Below are 18,339 nucleotides of genomic sequence, written 5' to 3' on the forward strand. Positions count from 1 at the left end.
TCAGGCGCTATAGCATTAGAAATAGCGCCTGCAATCCGCCCTAAAAAATCTGCACCATTGTCTGTAGTGTGAAAGCCCGAGGGCTTTCACACTACAGCGGTGCGTGGCAGGACGTCAGGGAAAAGTCCTGCCAGCAGCTTCTTTGGAGCGGTGAAGGAGCGGTGTGTTTACCGCTCCACCACTGCTGCTCCCCATTGAAATCAATTGGGCAGCGCTGTAATACCGCCGCCAAAACGCCGCTATTGCGGCATACTGCCGGCGGTTTTAACCCTTTCCTGGCCGCTAGTGGGGGGTAAAAGTGCCCCGCTAGCGGCCAAAATGCGCCGCAAATCCGGCAGTAAAATGCGTTTTACCGCCCACGCTATGGGCGGTGTGGTGTGAAAAGGGTCTTAATGAATGAACAGGAGCCTCTGTCTCTGGTTCATTCATCTTCAGTGCAGCTGGGGCTGCAGAGAAAGGGACTGCGAAATCTCTGTCCTCAGTCCCTTCAAAGGGGAGATGTCAGGGGTCTGCTGAGACCCCTGATATCTCAACATTGCCCCCCAACAGGGCTGCTAAGAAAAAAAGATGTAATAAATATTTATTTTTTTAATGAATAAAAAGCAAAATTGTAGAAAATAATTAAGACATAAAATAAAAAAAACTACTGGCACTTTGTCTCAGAACTTGTGAAATCTTTGGCCTTGAACAAGTTGTAACTGAAAGTGAACAGGAACCTTTTTCCTCAATACCTGGAATGTTCTCTGTCTCCTTGGCAGTACTGGAAAAAGCGTGAATTCGTCAGTGTCCTTCACAACTCAGCAACCAGGCACTTATCAGGATGCCAGCTTGTTGGCCCTCCTCTGAAGAGTCCTCCCCTGGTCGCTTACACGAGCTGCGGTGCCCCTCCAAGCCAGTTACTGCGCCTCGGACCAGCTGGTTCAGAGACTCGGTAACAGACGGATCCCTACCCCAGACCAGGCGGGTCTATTGGGGTTTAACCAACCGAAGCATGTTGCGGAGCTACAAACTCTCCCATAACCGGGACCCCTTGTGGGGCTACCCCGGTCCAGAAACAGGAACTAGGGCCTCACGTACGAACCACCCATAACACGTGACCTCAACATCTTAAGTACCCCTTGCAAGACTTCTCAGCGACGAAGCTGATACCCAAAACGTCCATCCAGGCCTGGTTCTGGCCTGTCATGTGCACCTAACTGTACACATGACCAGGCAGAACTCTAAAACAGCCCAGCCAAACTGATGTCAAAGATAACCTGCATAATTAACCCTCAGAACCCATTACCGTTCTGAGGCAAAAAACTAAATTTACACATGAATGACACTTTGTCCAAAATGTCATCCGCTACACTGTAAAAACAGAAATAAAAAAGATTTTAAACTACTGACACCGTCCCCTGCCCTCCCCCACTCAAAGCACTGTGAAAAAAAAATTATATAACAAAAAAATGAAAAATGAAATAAAATAAAAAAATAGAAAATAAAAGAATAAAAACAAAAAACTACTGACACTGTCCACTGCCCTACTGACACCATCCTGCACATGCTACCCACCTCCATACGTGCTGCACTTTTCTCCTACACAAACCACCCACCACCATACACTCCATACTCCTCTTCTGCTCATACTGCCCACTGCAATACACTCCGCACTCTTCTCCTGCACATGCTACCCACCGCCATATAATCCACACTCTCCTCCTGCCCGTACTATCCACCTCCGTGCACTCCGCACTCCTCTACTGTACAAACTACCCACCGCCATACACTCTGCACTCCTCTACTGCACATACTACCCACCACCATACACTCTGCATTCCTCTTCTGCACATACCACCCACTGCCATACACTCCCATACTATCCACCTCCATACACTCCACACTCCTCTACTGCACATACTTTCCACCTCCATACACTCCGCACTCCTCTACTGCACATACTTTCCACCTCCATACACTCCGCACTCCTCTACTGCACATACTATCCACCTCCATACACTCCACACTCTTCTCCTGCACAAACTACCCACTGCCATATACTCCACACTCTTCTCCTGCACAAACTGCCCACTGCCATATACTCCACACTCTCCTCCTGCACAAACTACCCACTGCCAAGCACTCCTCTACTGTACAAACTACCCACCGCCATACACTCTGTACTCCTCTCCTGCACATACCACTCACTGCCATACACTCCACACCCCTCTCCTTCAAATACTACCCACCTCCATACACTCAGCACTGTACATTCCCTACTTAACATTACCACATACTGCACTATTTAAGTAATCTCAGACTCTATTTAACCACACCCCCTTTAAGCCACGCCCGATATTAATAATAATATTAATAATTTTTAAGTAATTATTAAGTAATTTAAACCATTTGCCGTGGCGCATTAGCCTAATCAGGCCAATTCTGATATATAGATTCTGATATATTTACCTTTGTCTTTACTTCACCAAAATTGCTAAGGTCAGACCATTAACTTACAAGTCCTACATTCCTCACCTGTCTAAAGTGTTGGGGGTGACTTTGTTCATATGAGCCATCCATCCTCTTTCTTTTAGGAGGGAGTCCTATTGATCTTATCATAAAAAAAAAAAAGAAGAAACCTAGGAAAACAAATCCTACGTAAATACTTATACATTTCGTAGAAGGCTAGGTTTTCGGGAATTTTTGGTAGAAGACTAGGTTTCACGTAAAACAGATCTGTTTTTCCATGTCCGGAATTAAAATGGCCCTGTCTGTTCTGTATGCGCTATCAATACTTTTCCTTGGAAGCCTTTGAGGTAGATCCACTGTTTCCTATTGAGCATCTCTAAGTGTTCAGCGATTTCTCTGTAAATGGATAAACTGTCCTACAGGGACACCTTTAATTGTTTGTTTCTGGATAATAACATTCTGCGTGTAATAAAGAATTCCCAGATGAGGTTTCCTGTACCACCATCTGGATAGAACCATCTACAATATTTCCTTTACGAATAAGAAAGAAGAAAATATACATTAGGGGGTTCTGAACACCCTGAGAATTTCAGTTATCTCAGGCTCACAAGGCAAACTTTCTTTTTTTTTTGTAATTATTTTTTAAGCTAGACATATATGGCTATATTTTATTCAAATGTTCGTAGAAAATTTGTTCTTCAGGACATTCTTTCTTGCCATCATTGAGTTAATTAATTACATTGGAAAGAGCTTAACCTTTCATCCAGATGTGCTATTAGAATAAAATTCCAGACATATTAAACAGCTTTCATTACATTATGTACAGTTTTTTTTTTTTTATAAACGAAAACCAGATTCATAGTTAGAATTTTGTTCACTGGATAAACATTTTTTATCCTGCTCCTGCTAATTTCTAATCTAATTTTCTAACAAATTTCTACTGGTGTGTGGCCAGCCTTGCCCCATACTTTTCATACTTTACAGTGTACACACCGGAAATTCTTTTTTTCTTGTTTTTTTTTTTTTTTTTACATTCAGTTGTCAGCTTGGAACCCCGCTTACAGCCGATTATTCATTATTTGTTAAGAACGCGGCAGCCGGCTTCCCGGGCCCACTTCTTAGCAACCGGCTATATACAGTGAATGTAAAAAAAAACACAAAAGCAAAACGCAAATCGCTGCAAAATCGTGGTAAAAATACATGGAAAGCACGGGAAAAAAAATCACTGCAAAAACACTCAGAAGCAACATGCATAGAAGTGAATCCAGTGTTAGGATTATCTTTACGAAAAAAGTCACATCCTGTGCAGAAAATCCTGTCACCTGCCAGCATGTTGCAGATAGGGTTGCCACTTTTTCTTCAAGCCAAATCCAAACAATTTAGCTTCGCACAGCAATTTTTTTTCTAGTATACACTAGTATACACTATAGGTTTGTAACAGACCTTGGACATCTTTGGGCGCTCCAAAGAAAATACTATGAGGCGTGCATAGAGCCCCCTCTCCTTCCTGTCAGGCCTTGTTCCGAGACACATTCCTGTCTGAATAATGTTTCCGGGTTTCAGTCTGCCTGGAACCCGGACACATGATTCAAACCCCAGACTGTCCGGGTGAATCTTGTGCAGATGGCAACCCTATTTGCCATCTCTTTGGAATCATCTTTATCACATCCTGCAAGATCATTTATCAAAGAAGCTGTTATGGCATATTGATGGGACTTTGTGTGATTAGAAAACTATAAGTAATCTTTGAAGGAATTGTTTATAGTCACTTGATCACGAGTGGGAACATATGAACATTGCTTTCACATATTTTTTTATATTTTGGATTATTGTGTATTTTTTCTCTATGGTTTAGTAGATAAGATTTGCACTGTTATATTTATTAATTAATTAGAGCGCCGCAAAATTATCATCAACCCTAGTTACAACCCTAGTGACAGAGTGGGACCCTTGTCCCCTGAGGGGAAGCAGTGGTCTTTCTGCAGAGGTTGAACACAATCCCTGCTGAGTAAAAGCTAGAACTCTCCAATCAGCAGGGAGCATTAACTTTTCTAATTGCAGAGCTGTAGGTCTGACGCAGTTAGACCTCTGCAAAGGAAGCACTGCTTTCCCACAGAAAGCAAGGATCCCATTCTGCAGTATGCTGGCAAGGGACAGTCTTTTCTGCTCAGACTGTAGCTGCTTAGGAAAGAAAACAAATTTGAAGACATTCAACGCATTTTAAATTAGAAGAAAAGCCCAAGTCTATTCCTAAAAATGTTCCCTCCCTCCTTGTCTTACCTATCCTGTAAAAAAGAACTGTGTACTTACCTATTCTGCTCACAATCCAATTACGTCATCCTGCATCCCTGGTTCCCCTGTATTAGTGAATATCGGCTGCAGGGTACAAGAGGGAGCGCCAACAACAGCTGGGCAATGGGAACCCATGGGTGAAGTCACAGCTCCCTTAATTTTTGTACAGGTTATGCAGAATAGGCAGGAGGGGACTTTTTTAGGGATAAGTAGCGAGTGCACCATTGTTCATAGCTCAGTACCATGGAGTTAGCCACAGAGGGTGGAAAACCACATGTGAGGTATTACTGAAGGATTTTTACAGGTAGTGTTTGGCTTCACTACCACTTTAATGCACCTGGAATGTACGATATTTATGTGATTTAAACTATTCAATTGGGCTTTCATTTGCATTTTTTTTTATATCTGACACATATCTGTAAATATCTGTTCAGCTTCAAGTGAATCTGAGCAATTGCTATGATTATTTAAAAACTAAGGAACAGCTTGCCCAATGATGTGAATGATATGATGTACAAAGGACACAGACCTTGAACGTCACAGGAAACCCAATCCATATCCTGCTCCCATTGTTACTGTAGTCATTTACCCAATGACTGTTTTGAAGCTCTTAGTTAACTGGGCACATTTTTCTCTAATAGCTGGAGATAATTAAATAGAAAGTGTCCCTGTTGGGCAGTTTATCGATTTTGTCCAACACTTTCTAAAGAAAGTGGCGGATCTAAGAGATTTTTAATGAGAGGTTATTCTATATGGACTATTAATATAAAAATAGAGAATAGCATAGAATATAAACAGGGCCTCTTTACATTTTGATTCTAAAAAAAGAAAACTGTTGTGATGCGAAACCTATTTTTGTTTTTTGGACAATAAAGGAAACGCTGATGAGATTTTTCCTAAAAAATCTCACTAAGAACAAACCCTACCAGTAAGCAAAAAGGACCAGAGTACTCTGCTTATACTTTTAGAAAAGCAGCCTCATTTTGCATGCATGTGAAAATGCATGTTGAAGCTGCATGGTTGCCTCATGGCACAACCTTAATTAAGGTTAACAATAGAAAAACAAAAATCGCTCTGTATGGATCTAAAAAAAACAGCAGCTGGCAATAACAATCAGACCAAAATGGTATATATAGATTCAATAAATAAAATTGCTGCACTAATGTGTGTACATATTGAAATAACAAAACATATAGTCCATAAGAATGAAATCACAACAGTCCCAAAGTGATCAATAGGAAGATAATGATATAAGAATAGTGACTTTTCATTATGCGTTCCAAAACACGAGTGTTGTGCCACCACCTTAAAGTGGATGAAAACCCTCTCCTATAGCCAGTAAAGTGAACAGCCTCAGATGATACACAGAGATGAAACAAATCTCCCTACATAAGTTTTACATGTACAGTATCACACAAAAGTGAGTACACCCCTCACAAATTTTGTAAAAATATTTTATTATATGTTTTCATGTGACAACACTGAAGAATTGACACTTTGCTACAATATAAAGTAGTGAGTGTACAGCTTATATAACAGTGTATATTACTCAACACGCAGTCATTAACGTCTAAACCGCTGGCAACAAAAGTGAAACCCCTAAGTGAAAATGTCCAAATTGGGCTCAATTTGCCATTTTCCCTCCCCAATGTCATGTGACTCATTAGTGTTACAAGGTCTTTGGTGTGAATGGGGAGCAGGTGTATTAAATTTGGTGTTATCGCTCTCACTCTCTCATGCTGGTCACTGGAAGTTCAACATGGCACATCATGGCAAAGAACTCCCTGAGGATCTGAAAATAAGAATTGTTGCTCTACATAAAGATGGCCTAGGCTATAAGAAGATTGGCAAGACCCTGAAACTGAGCTACAGCATGGTGGCCAAGACCATACAGCAGTTTAACAGGACAGATTCTACTCAGAACAGGCCTTGTCATGGTCAACCAAAGATGTTGCATGCACGTGCTCAGGGTCATATACAGAGGTTGTCTTTGGGAAATGAGTGCTGTCAGCATTGCTACAGAGGTTGAAGTGGTGAGGGGTCAGCCGGTCAGGGCTGAGACCATACGCCACACACTGCATCAAATTGTTCTGAATGGCTGTCCCCCCAGAAGGAAGCCTCTTCTAAAGATGATGCACAAGAAAGCCCACAAACAGTTTGCTGAAGACAAGTAGACTAAGGACATGGATTACTGGAACCATGTCCTGTGGTCTGGTGAGACCAAGATAAACTTATTTGGTTCTGATGGTGTCATGCGTGTGTGGTAGCAGCCAGGTGAGGAGTACAAAGACAAGTGTGTCTTGTCTACACTCAGGCATGGTGGTGGGAGTGTCATGGTCTGGAGCTGCATAAGTGCTGCCGACACTGGGAAGTTACACTTCACTGAAGGAACCATGAATGGCAACATGTAATGTGACATACTGAAGCAGAGTATGATCCCTTCTCTTCTGAGACTGGGCCACAGGGCAGTATTCCAACATGATATCGACCCCAAACACAACCCAAGACAACCACTGCCTTGCTAAAGAAGCTGAGGGTAAAGGTGATGGACTGGCCAAGCATGTCTCCAGACCTAAACCCTATTGAGCATCTGTAGGGCATCCTACGACAGAAGGTGGAGGAGCACAAGGTCTCTAACATCCACCAGCTCTGTGATGTCATCATGGAGGAGTGTAAGAGAACTCCAGTGGCAACATGTGAAGCTCTGGTGAACTTCATGCCCAAGAGGGTTAAGGCAGTGCTGGAAAATAATGGTGGGCACACAAAATATTGACACTTTGGGCCCAATTTGGACATTTTCATAGGGGTGTACACCAGTGATTTGTTGCCAGCGGTTTAGACATTAATGGCCGTGTGTTGAGTTTTTTTTAGTGGACAGCAAATGTACACTGTTATGCAAACTGTACACTCACTGCTTTTTATTATAGCAAAGTGTCATTTCTTCAGTGTTGTCACATGAAAAGATATAATGAAATATTTACAAAAATGTAAGGGGTGTACTCACTTTTGTGAGATACTGTATATCTGCTGTCTTCATCTTTGTATACTGTTAAGAAAGTGCACATTGTGCTAGAAGTTTCACTACCTCATTCAACAGTAACATGGAAGGTTGGTTTACACTGGGAGACAGCTGATTGGAAGAGAGGCACCCAAATCCCCCCCCACCACCACCACACATAGGCAGATACTTTTCAGAGCTGTCCTGTGAATAGTCCAGCTCTTTGCTAATCCAGTCTGGTTTTATCATATGTGTGGGAGAACTTGTCAAAAGTTATCATGCCAATAACTGAAGAACGGTGCAGGAGAAAGACACCGGACTTAGTGCTTTGAAGAGAGATAAGAAAATACTGCAGATATATGTGCCCAGCTCAAATTTCATAAATTGGGTTTACACCCACTTTAAGTGAAAAGACACTCTTAGCAGAGTAAGTGTACTCGTAAAAATAAGAGCCACATGCGCTTGTATTAAATGGTAAATATATTTACAGTGAGGGAAAAAAGTATTTGATCCCCTGCTGATTTTGTAAGTTTTTACACTGACATAGAAATGATCAGTCTATAATTTTAATGGTAGGTTTATTTTAACAGTGGGAGACAGAATAACAACAAAAATATCCAGAAAAAGGCATTTAAAAAAAGTTATAAATTGATTTGCATTTCAGTGAGTGAAATAAGTATTTGATCCCCATCAATCAGCAAGATTTCTGGCTCCCAGGTGTCTTCTATACAGGTAATGAGCTTAGATTAGCAGCACTCTCTTAAAGGTAGTGCTGCTAATCTCAGATTGTTACCTGTATAAAAGACACTTATCCACAGAAGCAATCAATCAGATTCCAATCTCTCCACCATGGCCAAGACCAAAGAGCAAGGATGTCAGGGACAAGATTGAGGACCTACACAAGGCTAGAATGGGCTACAAGATCACACGTCAAGCGGCTTGGTGAGAGGGTGACAACAGTTGGTGCGATTATTTGCGAATGGAAGAAACACAAAATAACTGTCAATCTCCCTCCATGCAAGATCTCATCTCATGGAGTTTCAATGAGCATGAGAACCGTGAGCAATCAGCCCACAACTACGCCGGAGAATCTTACCAATGAAATTCAAGGCAGCTGGGACCATAGTCACCAAGAAAACAATTGGTAACACACTACGCCGTGAAGGACTGAAATCCTGCAGCGCCCGCAAGGTCCCTGTGCATAGAAAAGCACATGTACAGGCCTGTCTGAAGTTTGCTAATGGACATCTGAATGATTTAGAGGAGAACTGCGTGAAATATTTGTGGTCAGATGAGACCAAAATCAAGATCTTTGGCATCAACTCAACTCTCCTAGTTTGGAGGAGGAGGAATGCTGCCTATGACCCCAAGAACACCATCCCCACTGTCAAACATGGAGGTGGAAATATTATGCTTTGGGGGTGTTTTTTTGCTAAGAGGACAGGACAATGTACGTTCAAATCTTGGGTGAGTAACTTCTTCCCTCAACAAGGGCATTGAAAATGGGACATGGATGGGTATTCCAGCATGACAATGACCCAAAACACATGTCCAAGGCAACAAAGGAGTGGCTCAAGAATAAGCACATTAAGGTTCTGGAGTGGCCTAGCCAGTCCCAGACCTTAATCCCATAGAAAATCTGTGGAGGTAGCTGAGGGTTTGAGCTACCAACATCAGCCTCCAAACCTTAATGACTTGGAGAGAATTTGCAAAGTGGAGTGGGACAAAATCCCTCCTGAGCTGTGTGCAAACCTGGTGGTCAACTACAAGAAACGTCTGACCTCTGTGATTGCCAAAGGGTGTTGCCACCAAGTACTAAGTCATGTTTTGCGAACGGGTCAAATACTTATTTCACCCATTAAAATGCAAATCAATTTATAACTTTTTTGAAATGCATTTTTCTGGATATTTTTGTTGTTATTCTGTCTCTCACTGTTAAAATAAACCTATCATTAAAATTATAGACTGATCATTTTTTTGGCAGTGGGCAAACGTACAAAATCAGCAGGGGATCAAATACTTTTTTTCCCTCACTGTAGCTAGTGACTATCCACACGCTGCAGATCCACATGGTTCCTCATACTGGTATTCCATCAGACCGGAAAGACATCCCATGGGAATATAGAAAGAGAGCCAGGACAACCACATAGCGTAAAAAACTGTTTATTATAAACACTAACCACTCACATGGGTAAAGAGTTAAAGCGCTTATCATATAGAGAATCCAGTGCCAGGATACAGTCCAAACACTAGGGAAGAGTGTGGTGACATCACAATCAATGGCTCTGTCCTATGCGTTTCATTATAATTGACACCATCAAGGGAACAGACATGTATCTGCAGCTTGTAAATAGTCACCAGGTGAATCCATTTATCATTTAATATAAGCGCATTTAAAGCTTTTATATATAAGAGTCCACTTACTCTGGTAGGAGACTCTTTTTCACTTAAGGTGATGGCACAACACTGGTGTTTTGGAAAAGATGATGGAAAGTTCACTATCATCATCTTCACATTGATCACTTTGGGACTGTTGTGGTTTTATTATGTTATGGACTATTGTTTTCTTTTAATAATTTCAACATGGACATACATTACCGTGGCAATTTTATCAATTTTATTTAAATCTTTAATTTAAGCAACAGGTTTGTTTTATCCCACCCCTATCAGTATATATTTGTGCTCCCTCTACTATACCTTTCAGCCACTGAGAGTGAAAAAAGAACTCTTGCATAAGCTCAAAATCATTGTAGTCATAGTCTACACAGGGCTCAGGACTCTCTCCTCCGTGTAACCCTGGGCCAACCCAGTATGGGGTGAGCCAATCTACTCTAAACCTCTGAACCTTAGTTTTGGTAATAGGGCTTCTCATCACAGTGATGAACCAATATTAAGATGTATAGGGCTGTTTGTGACAGGGTCAATGCCAGCAAGGGGGATTTTACTAATGTACTGTGGTTAGTGGTGCATCTGATGACAGTGCTGGGTCAATAGTAAGGTGTATGGGGTAGACAGGGACAAAGTCAAAGCCAGCTAATCCACGAAGATGATTGGCAATGCACACCTAATGTACTATTGTTAGTGGTACCTCCTATCACAGTGATGGGGCAATAGTAAGGTGTATGAGATGGGAAGAGATGTTTCAGAGCCAGCATACCAGGAAGATGGTTGGTACTTGCATACTCTCTAATTGGAGTTAGCGTAACCTTCCATCACAATGATCAGCCACTAGTAAGGTGTATGGGGTCTATGGGGCCAGAGTCAGAGCCAGCAGACCAGGAAAATGTTTAGTACTTCCACCTTCATTGTACTATAGTTAGTGGGACCTTCCATTACAATGGTGAGCCAAAAGCAAAGTGCATGGAGTGAAAGGAGATGAACCAAACAATACTTGCACCCCTATTGTACAGTGGTTAGTGGGACCTTCCATAACAGTGATGAGCCAAGAAAAAAGGGCTTGAGTGGGTTGGATGGGGTACAGTGTCAGTCTTAGTAGACCAGGAAGATGGTGAGTCTTTGTACCCCACTGTATTATAGTTGATGAGGCCTCCCATTATAATGTTGGGCCAATAGTGATGTGTATAAGGTGGCAGGAGATGAGTCAAAGCTAGCAGAACTGGAAGATGGACAGTACTTGAACCCCTCTTGTACAATGTTTTTGAGACCTTCCATCATATTTCTGAGCTACTAGCAAGATATATGTGGTGGTTGGGGGCAGGGTCAGAGCCAGTAGACCATGAAGATGGTGAGTACTTGCACCTCTATTGTACTATGGTTAATGGGGCCTTGTATTACAGTGTTGTGCCAATAGTAAGCTATTTGAGTTGGGAGGACATAATACATAGTCAGCAAACCAGGAAGATGGTAATTACTTGTACCCTTAATGTAGTATGGTTAGTATGACCTTTCTTCACAGTGTACGCTTGCACCCTTACTGTAGTATGGTTAGTAAGACCTTCCTTCACAGTGGTGAGCCAGTTGTAATCTTTATTGAGTGATGTAAAAAAATACTAATGGGGTTTCCTTAAAGCACCACTCTGGGATAAAATACCTTTTTGCTTAACTGTAACATTGGTGATGATCCAGCCCCAAGTCTTCTACTCTTCTATTTACTTCCTGTTTTGTATCCTTCTTCAGATGTCCATGTCAGTGCCTGCCTGCATGCCTCAAAGGACCTGTTATCTCCACTTAGGCCAACAGAAGCCAGTCTGTTGGCCATTACCTAGTAGATAACTAATAACCAGAACACTGCAGTATGTCAGACTTTGTTTATCCTGACCTTGTCTGCTAAAAGTAAACATCTCCCAAGGTTTTTAGCACTTCCCAGTTAGGGAACTGGAATTGAACCATCAAAAAACTATAACACCATCTTTCCGTTCCGTAATGCGTGGTTTTCTGTGTAATTAAACACATTAGATGTACATGGCTGCTATAAAATGTCTTACCAGGGCTAAGTGATATTGAAAAAGTAGGTAGATCTTCTCTCAAATAACCCCCATCATAAATAGTTTAGCTGGAGTAATTAGTGAATAAACATTTCTGTCTACCTCATTCTGAAGAACCCAAAGCTTCAGTGCATTTCATAACTCCTGAGATAATAACAGTACCACCAGGATAAGGACATATTTACCTATCCCAAATAATCTGTAGCATTGTAAGCCTTAACTCCCTATGCTAGGAGGTACCAGAGTGGATTAGGCCCCCACATCCCTCCTAGAAGAAATAGATACCCCATACCCCTCATATTTATATTCATTCAAAAGGTAATTTCACGCTGGACAGTAATATACAAGTTAGCTGACTGTAACCTGTAATACCTGTAGAAATGTGGATCTGTGGCATAATCAGAAACACAGTGACATCCCATCAGCAACCTTAGACCTGGTGATTTACCATGCAGATGGCAACACCCCAACAAAGAGAGGCTGCTGCTGCCACTGACAGCTCTCGTTTTAACATTAAACCAAGGAACACCTGTCAAGTCTTATAAAAGCCACTGTACCATCTTTCTTGTTGATTGGACTTTTCTGAACCAGGACTGGATATGTATATTCACTCTTCAACCCTTTTTGTTTATGTTGCATTATTGTCTCTTTGTATCCTGCGTAATACCCTTTTTATGTAAATATTTTATTTTCACCTTTTTTACCTTTTCATTATTAAACAATCTTTTGAAAAGTGTTAAAATTGTCTCTAATGCACTTACGCGGAACTTAAAATCCCTGTACCTTTAGGAGTAATACATTAAGTGATACTAAAGTCTTTTTTTTTTTTTTTTTTTTTTACTTAAATAACAAAGATGTTACACTTACCTGCTCTGTGCAGTGGTTTTGCACAGAGCAGCCTAGATCCTCCTCTTCTCGGGTCCCTCGCAGGTGCACCTGGCACATCCCTCCTGCCACCACAGCATGCAGCTTGCTATGGATGCACCCAAGCCAAACTGCTGCTCTGTGTGTCCATGCAGACAGGGAGCTGTAGCTCTCCCCCGCCCCTCTCTCACTGACTTAACACTAACACTGATTAACAGCAGCGGGAGCCAATGTCGACCACTGTGCGTCTCAGCCAATCAGGAGAGAGAGTCTCGGATAGCTGAGTCTCTCATGAAACATCGCTGGATCAAGATGGGGCTCAGTTAAGTATTAGAGGGGTTGAGGGGGGCTGCTGCACACAGAAGGTTTTTTAATATCCTAATACATAGAATGCATTAAGATTAAAAAACCTGCCTTTAGAACCACTTTTAGTGTAAATCTGTGGACATACCTGTCTGTGGTGACAGTGGGTGTTACAGACATGTGAAGGGTTGATAGGCTGAAAGCTATATGGTGTCAGTTTGACTATGCAGTTAACACTTTAAACCCCAAAGAAACCCAGTGACAATTGTTCTTAGTATTTTGGCACTTAGTGGTCCCACGAGCTAGGAGATCTTTGTGAAGGGTGAGGCTGAGAGTGTCAGTGTCATGTATCAGTGACAGCATGGTGTGTCTTTGACCAGCCATTTGTCATAGGTTGGTGAATGTATCAGTGGTCTGATGCCAAGTCTCCTACAGACATTTCCTGTTGGATGGGTTGTAGCGGTAAAGAGGAAAAGAAGCTAAACTTTGTTAGAGGTGGTTAGGATTGAAAAATATTTTTAACCAGGAATGGGGCTTTAAAGTAAACTTGTCATAGAAGGTATGCAGAGGCAGACTTTGCTGACCTTCTTGTGAACATTCTCTACCCTCCTGTCTTCAATACACTTTACTACTTTACTGGCTTTATTCCAGTTCCCCTAAACTTGTATCCACTTTCTTTGGATGTAGTGCAGATCTTCAGTCTATCCATACAATATGAACTTGAAATGTATTTTTAGCAAGTGAAAAACTGATAACATGTATTGCAATGGCCCGTTACGGGCATAATAGACAAAATATGAATTTCACACACCTGAATTCCTGTCTTATTATGTCACTTCTGTTTTCTCCCAGGATTTGGATTTTGAGGCTCTCCTTGCCCGTCGCCTGCCTCCACCCTTTACCCCATGTGTGAAAGGACCACATGACATTAGCAACTTTGACCCTGAGTTCACAGCCGAAGGACCTGAGCTGACCCCCCCTCGGGAACCTCGACTTTTAACCTCACAAGAACAGAACATGTTCAAGGGCTTTGATTATGTGAGGGACGGGGCCTAGGAGCACGCAATGTCCTGCTACTGAGTTTCCTTTTACTTTTCTTCAGCAGTTTTTTTTCTTCTCAAGACCAAACACCACTTAAAACTTTTTTCTATCTTTTAAGGATGTTGCCAAGTTGAATCACACAACACCTTCCTTATTTTCCTAGTGGCATGTTATCTTCACCGGAAAGCTCAGTACTGCAGACCTTCTATGGTCATTACAAGGCCAAATGATGGTGTCACAGTCATTTTAATGGACTCCCTAGAATGTAGAATTTACAAATGTTTGGGCAATCTTATTCTGAGATTGACCTTCGGTAACGACTTTTGGGAAGGCTACTGTCTGGAAATGCTACCAAGAGATGTAACAAATGGATTCAACCCATCAATGTCCATGAAAAACGGAAAACCAGCTCTTTGGGGCGTGGGGTGGGGCTTGCCTTTAAAGCAAACCTGTCAGCTTTTTAAAACATATAGACAACCCCCCCCTAGGCTAGGTTCCACAAGGTATTTGTGATTTCCCATAATAGTTCTAAAACCAATCTCTGTACCCTCTCTGATTAAGATTCATTTGGTTACTGGATTCTTTTTTTAGGGATAATGCCTGTCAAATACTATTCCTCTGACCAATGAAGAAATGCAGTGCCCATTGCCTATAGGGCCCCTTGCTAAGCAAGACACTGCAGATTCCTGCTAACCAGTGGGCAAGCCACGATGGGGTTATATATCACTGGCTTGGTCAGCTAGGTAGCGTTTGTATGAGAAGCTGTATGGTCCCTTAGCTTAGTTAATTACTAGTGTAATATGGTATGGCCAAAGAGCGCACTTAGCTGAGCAGGCTGAGATATTAGTGTATGTAAACCCTAACAATGAACTACTCTTATTTGGTTCTTTTTGGTTTGTGAAATATAACATTGAAATAATTTTTTTATATTTATTTGAGTGCAAAAAATACTTATTGATCATTTCAGAAATGCACAGCTGTCCTGTGCTCTCTGCCTTTGTTACCTCAAAGATGCTATTTAGCCCTCCCTATTCTTTCCTTGGGGTATGAACCAATTAGTCTCTGTCTTGTGGATAGGAAGGCAGTGGGAATGACTGAATAGTTTCACAAAAGACATTGGTCAGAGCTGACACCACTCAGTCCACAAAATGCTGTGGGTTATCAGCCCAAAATAATAAAGCACATTTTTGGCAGATCAATGGGTATTTTTTTGCACTTGCAGGGTCCTAAAAGTTTTAAAACATGGGGAAATGTGCATGTTATCTTAGAAATGTACTGCATATGAGTTTTTTTTTTTTTTTTCATTTTGCCTTGACATACGCATTAAAGTGAATCCCAGGTAAAATTTAAGCTGAAAAATTGGTAAAACCTTTTTTTTTTTTTACCCTGACGCAGTGGTGACGTAGCCCTAGCCAAACAGGAGTGCCTGGGAAGACCATGTCACCAGTGCCTCCAGGGAAACCTTTTCTCATGCATATGATCTATGACATCAGGGAGGCTTGTTATATTGTTACGATATTAAGCCGCTTCACATCGTGTGCTCAGTACGTCGTCAGAGATAGCTTGTCACTGTTCATTAACAAGCCAACTTGATCTTGTATGGTGGATGCCTCCTCTGTCTGCTTTACGCTCATAAAATGAAGTGAAGTAAAATCAGAGAGGTCCGTAGAGTGGGGTTTTCTGGCTCATATAGATATTAACATTTGTCTCATGGTATTGGCTGTTATGCAGGTTTTACAGGTTTAAAATGGATGACATGTTCACTTTAAGTTCCCACAAAAGTCTTCCCTTGCTCATACTAATTTGTAACTTTCTTTATACCTTTGACCAATCTTTGTAAATAAAGATCTTTATAAACAACTAGATTCTTGGGCTATATTTGTATGAGGAGTGAGGCGCTATTCCCTGAGATGTTTGCTGAAATAAATGTTTGATCTGTAGTTCTGGACACAATCCCTGGAAATCATAAAGACTGGCACAGACAGATTTTGTAAAAATGTCTCTCATGTGTTCTAAAAGTGATGCAGCATGTGCCAAATTCATATACCTATCTAGAACTTGTACTTGAATTTGGCTCATGCTGCACCATTTTTAGGATTGCAAAACACTTTGGCAAAATCTGTCTGCGCTAGTTTATCTCTTAACGCCAAAAGACAGTTGGTCTTAATTAATTCCACTTTCGATACAAACTGTATTTTATTTCCTCCCAAAAAATGCAACACAAACATGACTGATTTTTGGAGCATTCAATATGACACAATGGAAAAGTGGCACATTTAGGAATTTGGTGCATGGGTCGCTGTCAGAGTCAAAAGTGTTGAATATGCTTCATGAATTTGGTACAGTACCTTAACCACTTAAGGACTGGAAGGATTTGCCCCCTTAATGACCAGACTTTTTTTGCAATACGGCACTGCGTCATTTTAACTCACAATTGCGCGGTCATGCAATGTTGTACACAAACAAAATTTATGTCCTTTTTTTCCCACAAATAGAGCTTTCTTTTGTAGGTATTTGATCACATCTGTGTCTTTATTTTTTGGGCTATAAACAAAAAATAGTATAAATTTTGAAAAAAAAAACAATATTTTTTACTTTTTGCTAAAATAAATATTCAAAAATAAATAAATAATTTCTTCATTAGTTTAGGCCAATATGTATTCCTCCATATATTTTTGGTAAAAAAAATTGCAATAAGCGTATATTGATTGGTTTGCGCAAAAGTTATAGCGTTTACAAAATAGGGGATATATTTATGGCATTTTTATTACAATTTTTTTTTTACTAGTAAAGGCGGTGATAAGCGATTTTTAGCAGGACTGCAATATTGCGGTAGACAGATTGGACACTTTTGACACTTTTTTGGGACCATTGACATATATACAGCGATCAGAGCTGATTACTGTAGAAATGTCACTGACAGAGAAGGGGTTAACACTAGGGGGCGATCAAGGGGTTAAATGTGTTCCCTAGGGAGGTGTTTCTAACTGTGGGGGGAGTGTAGTGACTGGAGGAGGAGAGAGATCGCTGTTACCGATCACTAGGAACAGCAGATCTCTCTCTCCTCCCCTATCAGAATGGGGATCTGTCTGGTTACATTGACAAATCCCCATTCTGGCTCTCTGTAGAGCGATAGCGGGCCTCTGGCGGACATCGTGGCTGCCGGCCATGTGCATTGGCTCCGGCGTCGTGCCACTGGCGCCTCCTAGAGCTGTTAAAGCGGCCGACGTACATCTATGGTGACTCTCGCAGCCGTGCCAACCTGCTGCAGTATAATGACAGCGGCTGGTCGACAAGAGGTTAAAACAGCCTTGGGGTGTCTTGAGGTTTTTTCAGGGGTGCCTTGGCAAAATGCCTAAACATTGCCCAAAGATTGTATACAAGCAGGCGAATGGATGAAAACGGTCTTTTTAGTTACACAAAGCCATAGAATTTCATTGTGCACCATTACAATCTTCTAGCTGCCAGCGTCCTAATGACTGATCGCATCATCAGTTGATGAGGAGGATGTTAGTTGGCTGCATAGCATCCTTGTTTGACCCTCCGCTGCCCCTCTCCATCAGCGCTGAGGGTCACAGCTGAGTGATGGAGAAAAACTGAGGGAAAAGAGAAACATTGGAATACTAGTCAGTACCAGTTTGCAGATGTTCAGACTATTAGAATAGCTTTTACATTTTGGGATGGCGTGCCTCGAGACTGTCCATAATTTTTAAAGGGTGCCTTGACGGAAAAGAGGTTGAGAAACACTGCCTTAAGGGATAATTTCACCTTTGGGAACATGTTACACTTTCCACCCATTTTTATGGTTGAACGTGTAACATATTCCCAATGATGCAGCTGCTGTCCCCCTTCCTGTGGCAATAGTACAGATAGAAGTTTCTCATACAAGCTGTCACTTTTCAAAATCAGCATGGCCACACAAGGCTCCACCTTTCTGCTGCCACAGTT

The 18,339-nt window shown here is 41.5% G+C and overlaps 1 protein-coding gene across 4 annotated transcripts in view; it reads left to right on the forward strand.

Annotated features, from left to right (window-relative positions):
* The window catches only part of LOC143960998 (serine/threonine-protein kinase N1-like), a 189,785-nt gene extending 173,534 nt beyond the window's left edge, over positions 1–16,251 (forward strand). For all 4 annotated transcript variants that reach the window (XM_077470094.1, XM_077470093.1, XM_077470092.1 and 1 more), the window contains exon 22: positions 14,203–16,251. In XM_077470094.1, the coding sequence (XP_077326220.1) occupies positions 14,203–14,406 (204 nt within the window). In that variant the 3' untranslated portion in view covers positions 14,407–16,251. The remainder of the gene's footprint in view (positions 1–14,202) is intronic.
* Positions 16,252–18,339: the final 2,088 nt, after the last annotated feature.

This window comes from Lithobates pipiens, unplaced genomic scaffold (genome assembly GCF_037356315.1).
Source record: "Lithobates pipiens isolate NorthernLeopardFrog02 unplaced genomic scaffold, aLitPip1_a1.2 Scaffold_8, whole genome shotgun sequence".
In the NCBI taxonomy this organism is placed as follows: domain Eukaryota; kingdom Metazoa; phylum Chordata; class Amphibia; order Anura; family Ranidae; genus Lithobates; species Lithobates pipiens.